At 39.6% G+C, this 21,146-nt stretch overlaps 1 protein-coding gene across 1 annotated transcript in view; it reads left to right on the forward strand.

Annotated features, from left to right (window-relative positions):
• ADAMTS20 (ADAM metallopeptidase with thrombospondin type 1 motif 20) overlaps nt 1-21,146 on the forward strand; it is a 180,898-nt gene that overhangs the window by 35,705 nt on the left and 124,047 nt on the right. The window contains exons 5-11 of the mRNA XM_019543950.1: nt 4,950-5,033; nt 5,621-5,745; nt 6,659-6,699; nt 7,052-7,157; nt 9,531-9,677; nt 11,790-11,931; nt 13,760-13,864. Of these exons, the coding sequence (XP_019399495.1) occupies nt 4,950-5,033; nt 5,621-5,745; nt 6,659-6,699; nt 7,052-7,157; nt 9,531-9,677; nt 11,790-11,931; nt 13,760-13,864 (750 nt within the window). The remainder of the gene's footprint in view (nt 1-4,949; nt 5,034-5,620; nt 5,746-6,658; nt 6,700-7,051; nt 7,158-9,530; nt 9,678-11,789; nt 11,932-13,759; nt 13,865-21,146) is intronic.

Genomic DNA, 21,146 nt, shown 5'->3' on the forward strand with positions numbered 1-21,146 from the left:
TCACAGATGTGCTCCTTGAGGATCTTCTCAAAGAGTTTCCCTAGGATTGAGGTAAGACTGACGGGCCTATAGTTGCCCGGGTCCTCTCTCTTCCCTTTTTTGAAGATGGGGACCACGTTAGCTATCTTCCAATCATCTGGCACCTGGCCCGAGCACCACGAGTACTCATAAAGCCATGCCAAGGGCCCTGCAATAACCCCAGCTAGCTCCCTTAACACCCTGGGGTGGAGAGCATCTGGACCCGCTGACTTGAACACGTCCAGCCCCTCCAGAAGCTCTCTAATCCGGTCCTCCCCAACTTACATGATTATAAAAAAAAGTTTGGTGGATTTTAAATTACCAGGTGGTGTACCCTATGCAGTATGTTTATTGTAGAAATTCCAAATACTTTAAGGATATTCAGGTCTTTCGTTGCTAGATTTGGCTGAGGTTTTGAAGGAACATGAGAGAATTAGGTGTACAACTCCCACTGAATTTTAGGACCTTGACAGGTGTACAGGTAAAGGTGCAATGGGATCTGATGCATGATCCATACAATTACGCTTCCTGCCATTCTATACACGCATGGCTGGAGGTGTAGTTGTGGTGTTGGTGTATGCGGATTAGCTGACAGGCTCCTAGCTGTGGGAGCTCATGGTGCACCCCTGTGGCTGGGAGCCCAGGTAAGCTGACAGGGCTCCCAGCTGTGGGGGCTCAGCTGACCATACGTTCTATTAATGGTGTGATAGGAACCAGCCACAAAATTATTCCACATTTTTTGTGGAATAACTTTGTGACTTATTTCTTGTTTTATGATGCCATTAGTTGCTTTAAAGTGTGGTTGGGTCACGGCTTAAGACTTCATTAACTGTTGGTTGAAATTGGTATCCCTTTGTGTCTCCGCAAGAAGTCTTCTCATTAAACTGTTAGAGAAACCCAGTTGCTCTTGAGAAACACATGTATATAGATCCTTCCTGGAATCCAGAGCCATCTGCCTGGTATGTCAAGCATTTCTCCCTATAATCTATGGTATGAGGCTCTGGGTTTGAATTCAGGGCCTTGGCTTGTCAGCTGTGGTGGCTCACCCTGGTCTGCCACCTCCCTGACAAAACATTAAGGGAGAGGCAGGTGGCCAGAATCCTTCACCTGGGTCTAGGCACATGCCTACTTCCTGCCACCGGAGTGGCCAGCCAAGGCCAGCTAACTTCCTACACCTTCCCATATAAATTCTTGTCCCGGAAGGGGAAGTGTTTAGGGAACAAGGTTCAACCTTGTAGTTAAGCAGCTGCACCCTTGGGATGTGCTGCTACTGATTGATGGATTCCTTGGATACCTGACCTGGCTGGCCTCCTGACCTGACGTTCTGCCTGACTCTCTTCTGACTCGGGTCCCCAAACAGATCTCCTGAATTCTGACTTCCTGACTTTTCCCAACCCCAGACCTGGCTACCCACAGCCCAGCATGAAACGTGGATATGATTGTCTTTGTCTTATGTCATCAGAGAGTGAAGACACAACTCATCTGCACTCTAATGGGAGGCTGCTGGGCTTGGGACTTCATGTATTTGTCCCTGTATCATGGTATAGGATCATGATCATTGATGTATTCCTTGGATTCTTATGATACTGGGGATCCATAGAAAATGGAGGCAAGATGCTGCATTGATGATTGTAATTAGCTTTAGCTTGAGCCAAACAGTTACGATGAATCTCACAGTGAAGCTGCTGATAACTTTGTCTTCCCTGCTTGGCCTAGTTTTTCAGAACAACATACAGGTCTTACAGCTGAGCCCCAGTATCTTCATATCTCACAAACTGGATGGTGTGCACTAAGAGAAGCTGCTCACTGAATTTCTGTTTCAAAGCAGAAAAGTCTGGACTAGACTAACTTATAAAACTAAGCAAAAGAGGTTTTCTATTTGGGTATTTTGGCAACAACTGTTTACCTTGGCAAAATCATTCATTCTGGATTTTCTAGTAGCTTTCTGAGTTTCCATTTACCAACAGTGTCTACAAATCACCCTCCGATCTAGGGCTACTCACTCTCTATAATGGCTTTTTCTTTAATAGTCTGACTCAGGCACTTCCCTTCCTCCTCCCCCTTTGGGAAACTTCTCGCTCTCAGGATCTCATTACAGTATTAATAGGATTGATGGGTTTCTTACTTTTGAGCCCTTAGCATTTTCTTTCCTGTACTACTTATCTATGAAAACTAACTTTTTAGTAACCATTACTCCAATTGAAGTATTCACAAATACTGGCATCTGATGTAGTGTTCCAAAATGGCAGGTTTACTTAGAGGCCTCATTCCAAGTTTCCCAACTTCCTGTTCATAATTGTTTCAGAGCTGCATTTGAACCAATTTATTCATCCCCAAGCCTTACTCAACATCAGGGAAGTTAAGCTTCAAGTATACCTTGATGTATTAAGAGTTCTGTATTATTACCATGAAAGCACAAAGTCATCTGGGAATACCCCCATGCTGTTCACTGTCTTTGCTGAAAAGAACAAGAGCTAGGCAATATTCTTGTGCTGCTTATCAAAATGGTTGCTAACTAAATAAGACCTTGTTATAACCTAGCCAAGTATGATTCACTTAATCATGTTAGAGGTCATCCAAGTAGAGCTCAGGCACACTTTGTCTAAGAATGTCCTCATTTTTTAATCTATAGAGCTGGTGTATAGATCTTGACCTACACTCTTGCAAATCTCTATTCACTGGTAAAGTTTTCAAGATCCGATGCTAATTATAGTTGGGCTGTTCTGCAGTTTTTGTTTAAGTAGACATCTTGGTTCCCACCTCATATAGTGAAATAACTGCTTGCTTGTTGATCACCAAGAATGGAAACTACATAGAACAGGATAGACTGATTACTTAATGAAAGTGTGGCTCTTTGAGATATGGAATCCACATGGACAATGCAAGTTGTATCCTTTCCACACTGCAACAGAATCTTAGTCTTTTGCTCTAATGTATTCAAAACTGAGGGATTTTTGGGACCGTCCAATTTTATAAAGTCAGGTAAAATGAAAGGTTTTCCAGACATCTGGTGAGCAGGTGAAACACCAGTGGTCTAATGGACACAGGTTTAGAATAGGCATGTGTATGTAGCTGTGCACCTGCCTGGCCAGTGCATATCCTACTATGCGTGCTCTGTCAACATAGTCATACTTATAGCATCCTCACTACAGCAGAAGTGGAATTCCTATGTACTTTCAGCAGGTAAGTGCCAAAAATGCTGCTTACCTGGCAAGCAAACTGACATTTAGATACACAAAGGGAAATAGAATTCCACCCTAGGTGTCTCCATTTTGTACTGTGGAATTCCATAGGCATCCACACTAGGGCTTATGTGCATGTGTTACTCAAATTGCCACTTGCTCAAATCACGAGCAAGACTTTATTAAGGGGGATAAGGCAAAGTCCCACGTTTATTGATTCCATGAGTTAGACATAGAGGTTTGGACACACCATTCATACAAACACACAAATCATCATACATGTCATTACACACATAAACAACCATTTCACCCACACATACACCAGATATAGTTACCAGCAATAGTTGCTCAACATCAGCCCAGGGTGGCCAACCCAGGCTTATTGAGTAGATGATGATGATTTGAAGATAACAGCTGAAGCAGGGTGAACAGATGCATCTGTGCTCCAGTGAAACAGCAGTAGAGAAACAGATTCACCCAACTTGGCATTTTCAAAGTGTTCTTTTATAGGGATTGGCATCCTTTGTTTCAGTGTTTTGGGGTTTTTCCGGCTTCTGTTTTTGCAGTTGTTCTTTTGTCTTCAGCTTATCTTAGCCATGGAGTGTTCTTGTTGCCTACCCGGCAGGATGGGTATTTTTTTTTTTTCTTGTTATCTTCTTTGTGCCCTAAGCCTCAAAGGAATTCTTCATCCATTTATTAATTAGTTTACTGACTGGTAACTTACATTTGGTGCCTTGTTGCTTACATAAACAGTTAAATCTTCCTTCATCTCTATACCATTCTCTCACTATTCACCCTTTTACACACACTCATACATAAAGGCTATGCAGAGTTTATTCACTTATGTCAAGCAGAAGGATACAAAATTGAGTTTTCAAGTTGCTTACAGGACAAGACTAACATGGTTATATTTCACTATTGTTACACTCTATGTTAACATCAGCTACATTAGTTCAGTTCATGCTACACATGTTCAGAAGTGATCTATTTGGAGTGGCTAAGAGGCTAAATCGCATCTAAACTTTGTTGCAATTTATATTGGTACTGGGAGGTACTGTAACTTAGCCTGGGTCGCTGCTATGCTAGCATCGGCATCCTCAGCACATGCCTAACTCATACTGGCACTGCATTTAGCTAAAATGATAGTGGTGCCTAGAGTGGGGCATCCTCTACTTCTGCTGTTGAAGCTGGACAGTCAATAATGAAAAAGTGGTAAGTTCAAAAGGACAGCACCTAGGAATAACCTAATGTTTAAAGTACTCTTCTGGTAATAAACCCCTGGGCTTTTGTCCATGCTTGCCAGAGCTCTTTTTGGGTTTTAATTAGCCACTGTTTTAAAAAACAAAGTAAACTAGAGAGGATATAAAGGGAAGCATGCCTCAGTTGGCTTTTGCTTATGGTATCACCTTTGAAGGAGGCAACTTGGGTTTTGGTTCCCAGCTCCAGGGTTATTTCAGTGATGTTCAGCTGAACAGAAGTTTGTGAAGCCCAGTCTGAGACAGATGCTTAAGCTGGGGTGGAAGTTCAAACATTCTCTTAGGCTTAGTAATTATACTGGCTTCTTGGGCTTTCCAGAGAGCCTAGGAACCAACAAGTGTCACAGAATTGTCATCCTGGGTCAAGATGCCTAAAACTTACGAGTCACTTTAAATAGGGCCCCAAGCATTCATAACTGACTATAACACTAAGCTGTCTTAAATTTTGCATGTGATTTTAGCAATGTAAGCTTATGACTTTTTTTCTTTCTAGGTTGCAGCAATCTATAAGGACTCAAGTATTGGCAACCTCATAAATATAATTATTGTAAAGTTAATTGTAATTCACAATGAACAGGTAGGAAAAATAATTATTTAAAAAACATTTTTCGAGTAGATTTAGCTGCACAGTTTTTCAGTTTACATCATGATTTTTTTACATAGAATACTTTCGACAAAACTTTTCTGTTAAATGTCAATTACTGCCACTTTTTCTTTGACCATCATTCTGCTTAAAAAAAGGTGAGAAATTATTGAGGGCTAAGTGCACCTTCATTTGAGAGTAGGTTATGTACACAGACGTCATCTAGAGAGTCCTTTGTTCTCTGGAGCACTCCCTTCCTTTCTCCAATTCGTTTCTAGTTTTTTTAAGTAAAAGCTTTTCACGTTGATTTTATTTTTACTGGAAATGGCTTGCTACTAGTTGCAGATTACATATAGCTATAGGTATTGCTTAAAAACATCGGCTTTGTGTTGATGAATATTGATCAAAATGAGGCCTGAATTTGCAAGTTGATTTGGTAGGATTAGTCTCCTGCTTGGAACCCCCACTGACTCCTTGCTTGTTTTCCAATCAGATACACTGAATTGTTTTGCACCTGATAAACAATGAATGCAAATGCATCATTTTTAGGCTTTGTTGTTTCCTTGCTATTTCCTGAACAGGAAGGACCAGCTATCAGTTTTAATGCTGCTACCACTCTTCGCAACTTCTGTTTATGGCAGCAAACGCAAAATGTTCTGGATGATACTCACCCGTCTCATCATGATACTGCTGTCCTTATCACTAGGTACAGTATCTGAAATAGTTGCATTTATTAACCGGATGTGACATATATTAGTATTTCTTGTTTTTTATTATTTAACTGTTGGATTAAAATATTTCAGAGTTAATTGAATGAAGAACTCAACCCTGATATGGAATAAAATGGTATGCTGTCCAGCACTACTGAAATAGCGCAGTACGTTGTTGGTAGCTAACCAACTGATATAGATGCCATTAAAGTCAGTGGAAGCAGGATGAGGCCTGAAATTGATGTAATGAAATGAAGACTCTTCTGATTATATAAACACAGTTCAGATAGCAAAATGAATGAATTAAGAGCAGAGACCTAACAAAAATCTACTTTTGCATTTTTTATGGAAGTAACATACTGCATTTTTTATGGAAGCAAAATTAAGTGTAATTTATATCCTTTTTGTCCTTCACTTCTCTCTTGGTTCCCTGATCTTCAGTTATAAAACAGTATGCTTCCCTAACTGTTCTTTCTCTTTCACTTGTTCTGATGTTGATACCTTGTGTTCCATCCGCTAAAAACACAGTGAAAACTGCATTTGGCCTTTGTCTTGAATTGTCCTTATTATTTCAACAGGAAAGTTGGTCCCCTTCCTCAGCTTAAAAGACTGAAATTAAAGTTCTACAATTTTCAATGACATTTTTATCATTACAGTGCATTATGAGTACTACAGGGAAATAGCATAATGCTTATGATTTAGGGTTTCTTCATAAAAATGTAAAAGCTTAGTTTGTATTCAAAGATTAAAAATGGCATCAAATGAACAGCTTTCTTAAATGGACATACTATCATAGAAATCAGTGCACCTACACACTAGCTGGGGGTATGGCCCAATGTGTTTTTATTTGGAATAAAATTTTTATTCTTGGATATTACAACATTTTCAAATAAAATCTTTTGCTTCAAGGGAAGATATCTGCAGAGCTAGAGAGAAGTGTGATACTCTCGGTAAGTTACTTCTAAAATTAGCATGATATTACTAAGAGAAAATGTAATGAAACTGCATTACAGATGTGAAAAAATTACTTGATACAAAGTTTTTACATTAAAATGTCAGTTTTTGTTTATTTGCTTGGTTTTTTTTGTTGTAATATCTATCATGATATAACCCTACCTTGGTATATGTTTGAGAATGTTTTTTTTTTTATTTGGAGTGAGGAAGATGTCTGGCTTATGTGCCTATGGCTATCTCTCTTAGGCATCTACATTTGAACATGTACTTAAAATGTGTTTATGACGTCAATGCTTGTACATGAAAATTTTGCTATTAGGCTTTTTATATAAAAGTTCATTTTTTCAGGTTTAGCAGAACTAGGTACAATGTGTGATCCACTGCGCAGCTGTTCTATAAGTGAAGAAAATGGATTGAGTGCTGCATTTACTATAGCACATGAACTTGGACATGTGTAAGTATATATTTCCAAAGGTAAAGATGTTTTGATTTCTTCTTTTATATAGTTAGCTTTACTGGTGTTCCTTCTGGTGTTGACGAAATGAAGTTCATAGGCTCATCTGATGTTCCTTCTATCTAGGAGGTTGACGAAGTGAAGTTCATAGGCTCATCTGTGAAAAGTGTTTTGTAAATTCCATTTGAGAATCAGGGCTGAGAGACTGGGGACAGAGTGATTTTCTTGTGAGAAATGTACCCCCACTGGTAACTGGGTATTTTTGTCGTTAATAGATTTCCAGTGTGCATTCCGTCTGGTGCGCAGTTGTTGTTTGGCCTCTCCTACATATTTTCCATAAGGGCGTTTGGTGCACTGGATGAGATATACAATGTTTTTGGAAGTGCAGCTGTAAGATCCAGGAATGGTGATGTTCTGTTGTGGGGTGCAGTGATTGTGGGGGTACTGGAGATACGTTGGCATGTTTTGCATTTCTTGTCATGTCATAGTCTGGATCTATTCGGTGTATTTTGGGAAGTTTGCTTCTGATGACTAGGTTAGCAAGATTTGGTGCTTGTTTGAATTTACAAAACACTTTTCACAGGCAAGCCTATGAACTTCACTTCATCAACCTCCTAGATACAAAAACTCACGGACTCAATATAGACATTGGATTTATGACATAGTATAACCTGCATGACATCTGACTCCCCAGGTACCGCTCCACTTTTATCTGCTACATCTCCTCTCCCCCTCACCCTGTGTCTCACCCCTGATGCCTCAATTTACATTTTCACTGACCAGTTTTCTTGCATGGATACCAGCCTTTGGTTTCTTTACTATTCATTCCATCCAGATAGAGCACACACACTGACTGTAGATACTTCCTCAGCTTGATGAAGCATTTTTAAACTCAAAAGTTTGCTAAAATATATTTCTTCAACTATCCAGTTGGTCTAGTAAAAGATATCAGATTGACCTGAAGAACCTTGTCTGCCTATTTCCTCAGATCAATATGGCTACAACCTACACCCCTTAACACACACAGGTGCTACGAATTTTACTTTCAACAGTTTGAGGTGCACTTTCACCTGCACCTATTTCCCTGAAACCCCTGCACCTATCTCCTTGAAACTTGGAAGGCTTCATGCCCTCAGAAGGGGCTACCATCTATGCTGTTTTCATCCAAATCTGCAAAGAAAATGACAAAGTTATAGGTATTTTAGTGATTCCCATTATAGTCTATGGCCAAATTTCTGAATTGGTGCCGAATCTCTGAATCTGAATCAGCTAAATCGAATTGGACCAGCGACCTGAATCACCAAATTGAATCACTGTCCCTCCGAATCAGCCGAATCTGAACTGAATACCTGCCATTTCACACAGGCCTAACATGTAGTACTGTGTCCATTTGTTGCAAGTAACACATTAATTGTGGTATAAAAGTAACTGGTAGAGGGGGCTATAGAGTATATTTTCTATGATTCTATGTTGCGTATGTTGTTGATCTAAAACCATAAGAAGCTTTTGAAGCAAACTTGAGGGTGTAGCCGTTAAAGTGACTCTCTTATTCTCTTTAGAAATCTTTTGAGTGTTTATTTCTTTAGTAATGTAGTGATAAAATCTATGAGTAATTATATCTACATGTATATAATACTTAGCTAAAAAATGCTAAATTGAATAACTCATATGCCATATAAAAATGAATACCTGTTTTTAAGTATGGGTGAAAGACTTATTTGTCAGAAGAATGTACAATGAAACAGAACTGTAAACGGATTTATGCACATTTTTTGTATTGAAACAAATAAGGTGGTAGAAAGTGTAAGTTTTTTGCTGTGCTTTTTGCAAAGCCAAACATGTGTATAGATAAAATTGGAATCCCATTAGAATTTTCAAAGAGAGAATTTGGTCATTGTATAAGGAAACCTGCTTTTGTAGATGTTAGGGGGAAAAACCAAAGGATTGATCCTGAAGTCTATAATATGTTTTAAAATCCTTTGGTTAAGAAGGTGCTATAGATGCCAGCTAAGTATTCCTAAGATGCATATCACCATATCAGCAGTGAGACACGATAATAGATCAGTCGCATTTGTATGCCAAAATCCACTGAAGCCTAATGGCCCATTGGGCTCGTGCTTTTGTGTAGGGATCAATATGACCCACATATTTAGTTGTCTTTGGCTTGCCAGCCCTGATACCCCAGCCTTTGGCACAAATCAGGGGCAAGGGTTGAACTTACAATTCCAGGACTATACTAAGATCTTTTAATTGCTCTATTACCAAACGTATTAGCTGTATATGGTCTTTTAAGGCTTAGAACCTAAACAATTGTTATGTAGCCAAATGAACATATATGAATTTTTTGCTGAAGTTGTTTGTGTTTGCTTTTAGATTTAATGTGCCCCATGATGATAGTTTTAAATGTAAAGAAGCTGGAATTAAACATCAGTACCATGTAATGGCTCCGACATTAAATTACCACACAAGTCCGTGGACCTGGTCAAAATGCAGTCAAAAATATATCACCGAGTTTCTTGAGTAAGTATCAGTAAAATTTCATGCATTTTTCCAATTTAGTCTCTTCCTCAAACTATTTTAAACCTATTGTTTAAATATCATATGCACACTATTTTAAAGCCACTTTTTAGCCTCTGATTATTTATGGTCATTTTATTTTTCATGTTCTGCATTGCCAGAGAATTGTCTTTAGGTTACCAGTTTAATGTTTTAGCCTGCTTTTCCCCAATAACTTATATATGGGCTTAACTTTATACCTTGTGGAAATCTATTCACGTGCTCTGGGGTGGAGAGGTGGGTGCTTTCATGAGTGGCTGTGAGCCAACACTTCAAAATGGTGGTGGGGATGCTTTAACTAAAGCTTGTTTGACGAGCTTTAATTAAAGCACCCTTGCCACCATTCTGAAATACAGGAACACTGAATACTCATATGACACAGAGGCTGCTGGAAGGCACTAATTAGCAAGCTCCAGCAGACTTGCACCGAACTTGATTAATCAAGTCTGCGGTGATGGATGCTAATTCGCATGTGTCAGAACAGAGGTCCATCATGTGTATAGGTGCCCTGTGGGCACATCTATGTGAGATGCATTACTGCACAGTAGACTAATGTATTGCACAGTAAAACATCACTGTCTACAAGTGTGGGGCATTTACTATGCAGTAAATTAAGCTACTGTGCAGTTAGCTAGCACCTGTAAATACAGTTACTAGATTAACTGCACAGTAGTGCTCATGTAGATGCTGACTGGGAGCAAATTCATGAGTTGGGAGCTGGGAACAGCAGCTATATGTGGCACAGATCTGGCTGCTCCAGGGGGCAGGCAGGGGCTGGGAACCCAAGCAAAGCAGCTGCTGGTGAGTCCTATGTCCTCTCCCCCCTCTACCTGGCAGGAGTCACACCCAGGACAGCTCCTGGTGAACCCCCTGCTGGGTAGGGAAGCCTGGCTTGTTAAGGGGCTCGCTAGCAGGTGTGTGTCCTAATGGGCATGGGGCTGAGAGAACCCTACCTGCTACAGGGGCAGCTGTCTCTCGGCCCCATGCACATCAGGTCCCCTGTCGATGTGCATGGGGCCAGGAGACAGCTGCTGTTGGTGCAGCCAGCAGAGCTCTCCTGGCTCTGTGGACATTGGGACCAGCCCCGTGCCCCTTGTGAGCCCCCAGGCTGGCACATGCAGGGGAACCTGGAGCTCCCCCGGCTGCTGCAGGGGGGCAGAGCAGGACAGAAGCATCCCTGTACCAGACTGCTCCCATTGGGAGCAAACCTGCTTCCAACAGGGTGCATGTGTAGATGTGCTCCTGAGGAAGGCTTGCTGCGCAGTATTTTACTATGGAGTAAGTATGATGTGAATCTAATAGCACATGTAGACACTCCCTGTGAGTAGTTCCATGGCTTCATTAGAGCTACTCACACCATGACTTTCATGCATAAGTCCCTTCAAGGTCAGGGCTGTAGAAACTGCAGCAATATTTTTCACTGTGTATATAGATCAAAAGGGATATACCTCTTCATTTATGAAGAACGTCATTTAAAAAGACCTATGCTAGTTATAGTGAAATTTTTTGAGTCATAATCTCTTGATCTTTTCCTTTATTTTGATAACTTTTTTATTTATGATTTTCACAAAGATGATCCTTGCTTATGATTTAATTGGAAGATTAAATTTAAGCAGACTTTGATAAGGGATTTTTTTCTTCCTTTCATGTAAATGTCATTTTAATCTGCAGGCTTTCATTCAAGCATCTTGGCTATGAAGGACTATAAACAAATAGCACAAATGGACAAGTTTTCTACATTAATTTTATTTTATATCTTAAACTGTATTTGGTTGTGCTGAGTAATTATAATGGTGCTTGTCCTAAACTTTTAAAAAGCCACCTATCCCATACAGTTTAGTTTGGAACATTTATAACTTCTTGTTGTACATCAAATATATTGTAGAAAGGTAAAACTGAAGCTAATAATGAATACAAGCCCAAAACTGATTTCATTGTGGGGATTGTGTCCCCAAATTACATAATTCATTTTCTGCATTTCAGAACATAATCAAATACGGTCTTATTTCCAAAATGGTAAGTTTTTTGTAAAAATCAAGACATTTATTTATGTACACTTTGTTGTTTTGACTATAGCACTGGTTATGGAGAATGCCTTCTTGACAAACCAAGTGGAAGAATATATGATCTTTCATCTCAGCTGCCTGGGTCAATGTATGATGTCAATAAGCAGTGTGAACTTATGTTTGGACCCGGGTCACAAGTATGCCCCTATTTGGTAAGGCACACTACACAGAAACCCATCTCTAATATTTGTTGAACATTTTTTGAAAACTGTAGTTGGTAATTCCTTCAATATTGAAATGAAAGCTCAGGAACTTTTTTATCCTTGAGTAAATAATGGTGCCTATAGATGTGCTTGTTCATGTTCTAATTAGAATGTGTTGGATTAGACTCGATTAGTTGAGTCTGTTCCACATTCTAATTGGCACACTCCAGTGTTGCCTCGCTGTTACGTGTATTAAACCTCTGTGTGTTTCAGCCTGGCCACAAGGGCACTTTATCTAAACCTCATCCAATGAGCTTTAGATCCTGCGACCATTCTGAAATGCTGTGGGGCTTAATACACATGACATTGAGCCATTTTAATTAGAGTGGCTGTCCAGGAACCGTTCTAATTAAAACAGTCCCCCTCCCACCCCCGAGCATGTGTATAGGCAGCCAAAAGTGTTAAAAATTCGTGTTTCAGAGAGAAAAATCTTAGTAGAAAGACTTCTGAGTTCCTAGGGCTATAAAATTTTATGTAGAGGTAATGAATAAGTGTAAAAAGCTGGTCTGTATTTGTGAATAAGTTTACAATCTCTTTTCAATTGTTGCAGAAAATCTTAATTTACATTATATTCTAACAACAGTATTTTCTCTTACTGTCATACAAACATATTAAAACTATATTAATTTTCACGTTATCCGTAAAATAATTTTGCCACTAGAAAACTTTCAGTGCAGTTATTTTTAAAGTATTCTTAATTGTTACGTTGGTTTAAAAATTGTGATTTTAAAACTAAATAGGTAATTCATATATATTCTCAAATAAATGAGATAAGGATCTTTGCTTTGCTTTGTAAGCTTCAGGATGTAGTTCTCATGTCTGTTGGCATTTGGGAATTAAGAATAACCCTCATTAAAAGCATAACCTACAGGCTGACAGTTTCTTAAAAACAGAACTATGAACTGGAAACAAAGCTACATAGAGACTGATACAGTGAAAACCTAAATGTGGATTGTTGGCTGTCAGTATAAACTTAAAATATCATTAAGTCCTACTCATTAAAAGTGGCATACTGCCAAAACTGTATAAATGGTTTGTTTTTGAGTTTCACCCACAGAAGATGACTTTGCTTGGTGGAACTAATTAGATGAGATAATATAGGACCAGCTTGAGTTCAGGACTTTTTTGGCAGGGGCTGAGGAGGTTGAAGTAAAGTTTTCTTCAGTGCAAGTTAGGGATTCAGAAATTGTCCCAGAGTGAATGTGAAATAATTTAGGAGAAATGATATAAAGGTATAAATACCCGTAGATAGGGCTCTTCAACAATGATTACCTCATAAACAACTCATGCTGTTTAGTCAGTGAAAAAACATTTTTACTGTGTAGTAGTAGTTTGAAAAAGAGAATTTCTACTATTATTTTTTTTAGATGAACAGCTGGGGTTATTTTTGGAAAGTCAGTTTAATTATTGGCTTTACTTGGCGATTAAATTCAGACCTTCTGCTATATAACCTGAATCTGAATTATATTTGTAATTGGTTTTTATTAGCTGAGAAATTAAAATATGAAGTTTACTCGTTGTTTATCTAGTGAATTTTCCTCAAAATGTTTTATATTACTTGTCTCCCCTTTATGCTGGATTGTTTTTTTTATTATTCAGAGTATCGCTTTTGAAAAATATTGGTAGTGACAGATTTTAGAAGGTTTTTTTTGTCTGCAAGGATTTACCAGGTGCATATGTCCAGAGAGATAAATTTTGGATTGCCCAAGATAATGTTGCAGGTATAACAAGGGCACTCCTGTTTTTTTTGTTTTGTTTTGTTTTGTTTTGTTTGCAGAAGCAATGCAAACGCTTATGGTGTACAAGTGTTGAAGGAGTTCATAAGGGCTGTCGTACTCAGCATATGCCATTGGCTGATGGAACCAACTGTGGTCCTGGAATGGTAAGGCTTAGCTTTTCCTAGTGCTCAATACTTACCTGGGGCAACATCACTAAAGTAGATCAGAAAGACCAATGTCTGCTATGTGTCACCCTGCAGTTGCAGAAAACTGGCTATGTAGGTTATACCCTTTTAAACTCAACTGCAAAATTAAACCAAGCGATATAATATTGTAACATGCATGTCACTGGGCTGTGTCTCCTGAACACCACATTCCAAGGTTTAGGGGTGCAATGTTGATAACAATGGTGTTACGTTTAAAAGGAAGCTGGTGTTTCTACTTCCTTTTGTAATCTGTCTTAAACTGTGTCCTAGCAGTTAGCTGTCTCCTGGCATCCTTGCTCCGGAACTGAATTTTGTGGAGTGTGGGTTCTACCAAAGAAAGCTCTAGCACCAGGATATACACTTGGTGATATTCCCAATTTCTCTCAGTGAAGCCATTCTGCTTTGCATCAAAAAACTAAAGATTCATTGCCTCAGGGGCAGGGCAAAAGCACCATGCTGTACTTTAGTGGTGAGTGCATTTGGGATAGGTCTCAGTCCTTGCTCTAATTAATGTTTATGTATTTTATCTAGTAGTTGTTTAATATAGAGCATGTCAACATACATTTTTGCCTCTATAAATAAAGAGTTATCAATTAGCTTTAAATAATGTAAGCTTAGATTTAGCCTAGTCAGTACTGTTTTTCTCTTTGTGTATAGTTTTAGAACTTGGGATTCTAATAAATATATCATGCTCCTCTTTTGTGTGCAGGTCTGTTTTGTAAAGGTTAATGTTGGCAACCAGCTGTCAGTTATGGCCACCCTATTTCAGCTGCTTGAAAACACAAGTAGATCTAAAACTAATAGTATAAAATCCTCCAAAGTGAGTGAATAGACTGCTTTTTCTATATTTCTTAATACCTTCTCTGCCTGTCAGTCTATCTGTTATTTTTTATGTCAAGCTCTGTGGAACAGAGGCTTTTTTCATTTTAGTGTTTGTTGTCTACAGTGCCAAGCCTGTAGAGTTACATTGCTGCTGCAGCTACTGCTTCTGTTGCTGCTGCTGCAGCTGCTAGTACCACTATTACACAAATTTAGTAGTTACAGATAGCATTTCCTATAATAGTAGCAGACAAACTGAAGTATAGTGTGTTTCAGCTTCTCAATAGACATTAAAGGAAAACATTTATCTTGGGCTTTGATCATCTCCTTTTCAGCTTTAATTGCTTCCTAAAATTTAAAACCTGCTTCACTTTCACCCTGACTGTCTGGATAACTTGTAGTCTCTGCCAGTTTCATCAATGTGCACTTTGTTCACCCAACAGTTGTATACGAAAGTAAATGATTTTAGCTTGTCAGGCTTTCTGCCAGAATCTCTGAAAATCTTCTTTCTCTTTCTCAAACTTCTATTTTCTGAAGCTCAGGTCTGGCAGCAGCCCAGATACAGCTGCTCTGCTGTCTCTGTTCTTTTCAGTACATTGGTATTCACATTGTGTTCCTTCACTTCAGGTGGCTTTTTTTTGTTTGTCTTGCGGGCTTCACAAGATCGCTAGGAGGTGGAGACGTCTGCCAGCTCTTCCAATAGCATGCAGACCGACAGCAAAGCAGAGGAGGATATGGCTTTTACAGTCCTTGGCTTATTTAATACTTCAGGGAGACTTTACTATAAAAAGACAGTAAATAAACCTAAACTTCTATGTTAATATTTATTAGTTTGCAGTAACGTTTGCCATGGTGAATGACTCAAATTTACAGCCCTTTGGAATAAATACCACATTACTTGAAAACATTTTTCCAAGAGAAATTGTTAAATCCAAAAATACATGAATCCTTGGGCTGTCCTGTAGGGTACATATGAAAAAGAATTGCAAAATATATAGAGGTCTCCACAGTCCCACCCTCCTCTGGAGGTTGGGGTTCTGAGTGCAGGGCATCAGGGAGTCATCCCATCCACTTGTGATTCAGAGGCTTAAATTCTGTGCTGAGGGATAGGTGCCTGCAACTGTTCTTTGAGAAAACCTGAGTGGAGGTCACTTTTTTCTTTAAAGACCCAGCTGCTGGAGATTGGTGGAGGTGCCAGTGCCTGCTACTTATATAACAGGCTTGTTGTCAAGGCCAACTTGCACAGTTTATTGGAGAGAAAATCTGGCATACGTTTCACTCAGATCATCTCTTGAAGACTGTATCAGAATTTCACATTAGTCAGACCATAGTTGTTTGAGCAGATCTTCCTAATGATGACTTGGAAAGAACTCTGTATGCGGCTAGAGGATTTTCTTTTTAAGTACATGGATCAAATCTCGCATATATTTGTCAAGGTTATTTGTGGCTATGTTATGCCATGTTAAATATTTTGGTAAAGGACTTTTCAGTAAAGCAGAAACTGCATTCTCAAAGATAGTACTTCAGTCAATATTTGGTTAGAACTTTAGCACTTCTTCCAGTGGAATCACTGCTTGATAGAGCTTCCATATATGGAATATAGATAAGTACTCAGAGAAGAAAATTCCCTTGATTTTGCTGATGTTCTCAACTTGCCCTTGTTCCTGAAAGTCTACAGATGGTTCGCAAAGGAACCAAAGAATGGTTAGCTAAGCCCTGCAGAGCCTGTTGATGTGCACACAGAACCCTATTAATGTAAATGCAGTACTTCTCATCTACGAGATACCTCTTATAGAATGGGTGTAGCATGTCACACTATGTCACAGCCTGTTTTTGTAGGTGGTATAGTTGCCTGTAATTATCCAGGGTCCTAAATAGGCTGGCAAAGTCTGCACTAACACCTGTCCTCCTGCAATAGTGGCATTAGTTTAAAATCTCACCTGTGGTGAAATGGTGCAAGTATAGATGACTAGGCTGGAAAAAATAGGTGGAAGAAGTTGGGAGTTTTCCTCAGCAGAACCATTTTACTTAGAGAAGTAGAACTGAGCTGTCAGTACGTGAGGGTTTTAGAGGACATTGATTTAGAGGAAACAGTAACAAATCATGAGAACCTGATGTCATTCACCCTACAGTCCTTAAGGAGTTCAAATCTGAAATTGCTGCTTACTGCATACCGTAGTATGCAAACTATCACTAAAAAGAGGCCTTGAGACTAGAGGACCAGAGGGTTGCCAATATAAACCCGGCCTTTAAAAACGGCTCCAGAGGGGAGCCAGAGAACTACAAGCCAAGTAAGACTAACTTCTCTGCCTAGGAAGTTGGTAGGACCAATAATTAAAAATTGGATTGGTCACCGCATGAATGAAGTGAACTTGCCTGGGAGAAATCAGCATGGCTTTTCTGAAAGGAGGTCATGCTGTATGAACCTACAGGTTTCCTTTGCCAACAGTGGGGATTAGGTTCCTGAAAGTTCCCGTGGTTGGCAAAACTGTGGTTCGCAAAACCAGCAGGGCTGGGGGAAGGACGGGCACGGGCAAGTGGCGGGGGTGGAGGGGGAGAGTGCAAGGCATGGTCAGGGGAACTGTGGGGGGGTATTTTCTGACTGTACCCCCCTCCTTCTCTGAGCATGGATACTCAAAACCGTGGTTGGCAAAACCTGTATTAGAATTCTTTGAAAGTGTCAACAAGAACGTGGATCAAGCTGACACAAGATATCTGGATTTCCAAAAGCCATTGATAAAATGCCACATCAAAAGTCTTAATGAAATACGGTTATCACAGGATTAGAGGGAAGATCTATTTATAGATCAGAAATTGGCTTAAGGATGGAAAACAAAGAGCAAGTATAAATGCCCAGTTTTCAGAATTGAAAGATGTAAACAGTACTGTCCCTGCATAGTATGGACTTGAGGATCTTACAGGTCCCTTTCAGTCCGTCTATTCTATGATTCTATCTATGTTTTGCTGTAGACTAATTTGTTGTCCAGTAAAGCATCACCATCTACACGTGCATGGCAATTAGGCTGGTGTAGACTAATTTACTGAGCCATAGGATAATTCCATCAGACACAAGTACTATCCAATGGTGGAATAAATTACTGCACTTATACAAATGTATAGATGGTGATGCCTGGATTTGTTTGCTCCAGCACAAACTGTGCCAGAGTTTATTCAGTTGCATTAAGTGCATGAGTAGATGTGTCCAAGGGGTGCATCTATATATGCAATTAATGCAACATCATAAACTCCAGAGCACTTTGAGCCGGTGTACACTGCTCACAGGTGCAGCATCTACATGTGTTCCCGGGACAGTGGCACTTTGTGTTGGGGCAGAGCAGGCCCGGGCTGGCATCAGGCTCAGGGGATCAGTCCTGGGCTCTGGGTGGCAGTGTTGGGTGGCAGAGGGGCTGGCTGGGGCATGACAGTGCCATATGTCATGCCCCATGGCTCCACAGTGCCATATGTGTGGAGCCATGTAGCTACGTAGCAGGGAGGGGTCTGGCCCTCTGCTGCCTGGGCTGACCAGGTGCAATTTCCACTTCAGGTTACTGTCTAAATTTATGTTTTGGCACAGTAGTACTCCACCATAAGACAGTATTGTCCCTGACAGTGTAGACTGTGATGCTTTACTGCAGAACTAATTAGTTAACCAGTAAAGTGCATGTATGGATGCATCCGCAGTGAAACAATATTAAAAATAAAAGCATACATAGAACATCTGGAATGTGTCTGGTGCACCATTTTTCCACTGTGACTTCATTGTGTTGCTTCTGTAGGAATGCAGCAGAACAATAAGTGGTACAAATTAATTGAATAAGCTATTAAAATCCCAGATGTGAACATGTGCTTAGCATTTTTATGGAGGGATATAATCCCTGATGTAGTATAAGATTTCTGTGTACAATTTCATCTTTTCCAGAAATATAAAGTTGTTATAACTTTAGTTTAGCCTTAGACTGCACTCCTAGATATCCATAACAGTTAGGCAGTAGCCTCATGCTTGAAAGAAATACTTACATTTATGAAATGGAATCTATAATATTTTCTCTTGTTTTTGAAATATTTGATTTCCTGAGATGCTAATGGAAAACTCTGAATGTACATGTTCTTAATATTTTTTCATAATCCTATGTAAATTTCTCATAGTATCATGATATCTCTGTAGCTAGTGGCTGGTCCACTCTTTGCAGCTGTTGGAATAGATCCAAAAGTGATGCTACATCTATCCAGGTTTATCTTAAACCAGTTTTGGCCATTTTGAAAGTAGCTTACGTGCACTGAACTTCTGTTGTGTTACATATTTGAACTGGTTTCCAGTCACTTATACCAATTTATATTTAATTTCTGTTCCTAGCCCTGCGGAGAACCAAAACCATATTTTGCCTGTCATTTTATAAGATTAATGAAATAGTTTATTTAGTTCTTTTAGGGTTTTTTTCCAGTGAGGGTAAGCTAAGTTTTGACATTAGCCTGAAGGAGCTGATGGTCTAATTGTGTAATTCTCTCAAGTTCCTGATATGATGATAAATCCCATTTTGGACTCATTCAAAACATACTTTGTATACTGCCATATTCACCCATAAGGGAAATTATGAGAACCGGTATTCAGAGGTTATCACTGATGTTGGCATCAATGTAACCCAGGATAATAAATTCAAGTCGCTCCAACACCAGATCAGATGAGAGAGAAATCAGGATTTAGCATAAAGAATGAGATTAGAGTAAAAGTTCCTATTTCTAGAGCAAGATGAAATGTAGACCTGTTTGTGGCATGTGGCTTTTAAGTGTTGACTCAGGAATTCAATACACTAGCTAATGAAAAGGATAATTTTCAAGACCTATATTGCAGAGCATAGGTGGCCAATAATATACCCATAATATAAGCCTGAGTTGGCTGTAACATATTTAGATCTGTTGAGAAAGGATATTCCTAAAAAACCTCCACAAAAACACTGAGTAGGAAATACTAAGCATAGAGATGTGTCTGAATTCCTAAGTCTGCAGGCCTTAGACACTTGGATAAGGGCTGGATGTTAGGCTTCTCTATCCACTTGGAACCCAGTCTTGAAATCTTTTTCTGAGGTAGGTGCCCAACTGAGCAGCTTTTACTCTTTCTAAAACACAACTGCTGGTTTTTGTGTGATGATCTAGTGATCAGATCTGGCATACGGGAAGTGGGAGACCTGAGTTGTATACTTTCACCTCTAGTTTCCCAAGAGAGTACCTTAGTCATCAGTCTGTAGAATAATATAGATGGAGCTCTCTTTAACTTATCCTGTTGAAGAAGCTGGGCCACTCTGGAGCCAGGAATGCAAGAAGAATAAGTAGGGTAACCACATTTATCTGATTTCAAAATGGGACACTCCACTTTCTGGCACACTCAGCTGTCTCTGAGTTCTGCTGTCAGCTGAGCACATTGGAGAATGGGGGTGAGTACAGAGCACCAGGACAGTTCCATTTTAAACATTAGTCCCAGGCATCCCACTGAAAATGGGACAAACAAGTTCATTTGTTTGGATGAAACTAGGCTTTGAGGCTGTTTTCTGGATTGCTTTTTGGATTTAAATTCTGGCTAAATCCTGTTTCATGTAGCTAAAGTGTCACTCTGTATTTTGTCCACTATCTCTTGCTGTTTTGGAAAGTACTCTGTCGTCTCCTACTTGTCTGGAAAGCAGTATGCACAATTATGGTTTTGTGTAAGCAATAGTAGCTTCATTGCAGATATGAGGTGATGGTGTCTAATAATTGCAGTGGCCTTAACAGAGCATATGGTTATATTGTTATCTCTGCTATCTCTTGATTTAAATCCAAGGAAGTAAAATGGGATTAGCGCCTTATACCAGTTTTGTTTATGGTGTTTTTGTCAGTCTTTCATTTATTTACAAGTGCTCAAGCACACGAAAAATCAAATCTGGAGTGACATGGTGACTGAATGACATCATAATGTAGAATCTTCCTCTGAGCATTAATGAATATTTCTTTTAGCTTTTGTTTGCATCCCTACCTAGCTTTTAAGAACTGGAAACTCTAAATGGTTTTGTAATGGGGTACACTGTTTGGCTAAGTACAGACATTTGGGGGCATTAGAGGGAGGTTAAATAGGTTCAAAATGGCTGCCCAATATGAGGTAATTCAGGATGGGAGGACCTAGCAGGGAGGTTGGGGATTGGGGATGTATTGGGAGATGAGGGAGAGGTGCAGCCCATCAGAGATTGGGGGAGGGCAGGGGTGACCTGTTGGTGAGGGGTAATAGGAGCAACTCATGAGGGTTGGGAGGGGCAGCATGACCGATGCGTGGGGTGTGTGGGCCTGGCATGACCTGTGGGTGGGGTGGGGGGTGGCATGACCTATACATTGCTGGTAGTTTACATAACTAATTTGTTCAACATAAGTAGATGGTTAGGGGATTGAGTTTCCTGGA

This window comes from Crocodylus porosus, unplaced genomic scaffold, assembly GCF_001723895.1.
Source record: "Crocodylus porosus isolate Cpor-Errol unplaced genomic scaffold, CroPor_comp1, whole genome shotgun sequence".
Lineage (NCBI taxonomy): Eukaryota > Metazoa > Chordata > Crocodylia > Crocodylidae > Crocodylus > Crocodylus porosus.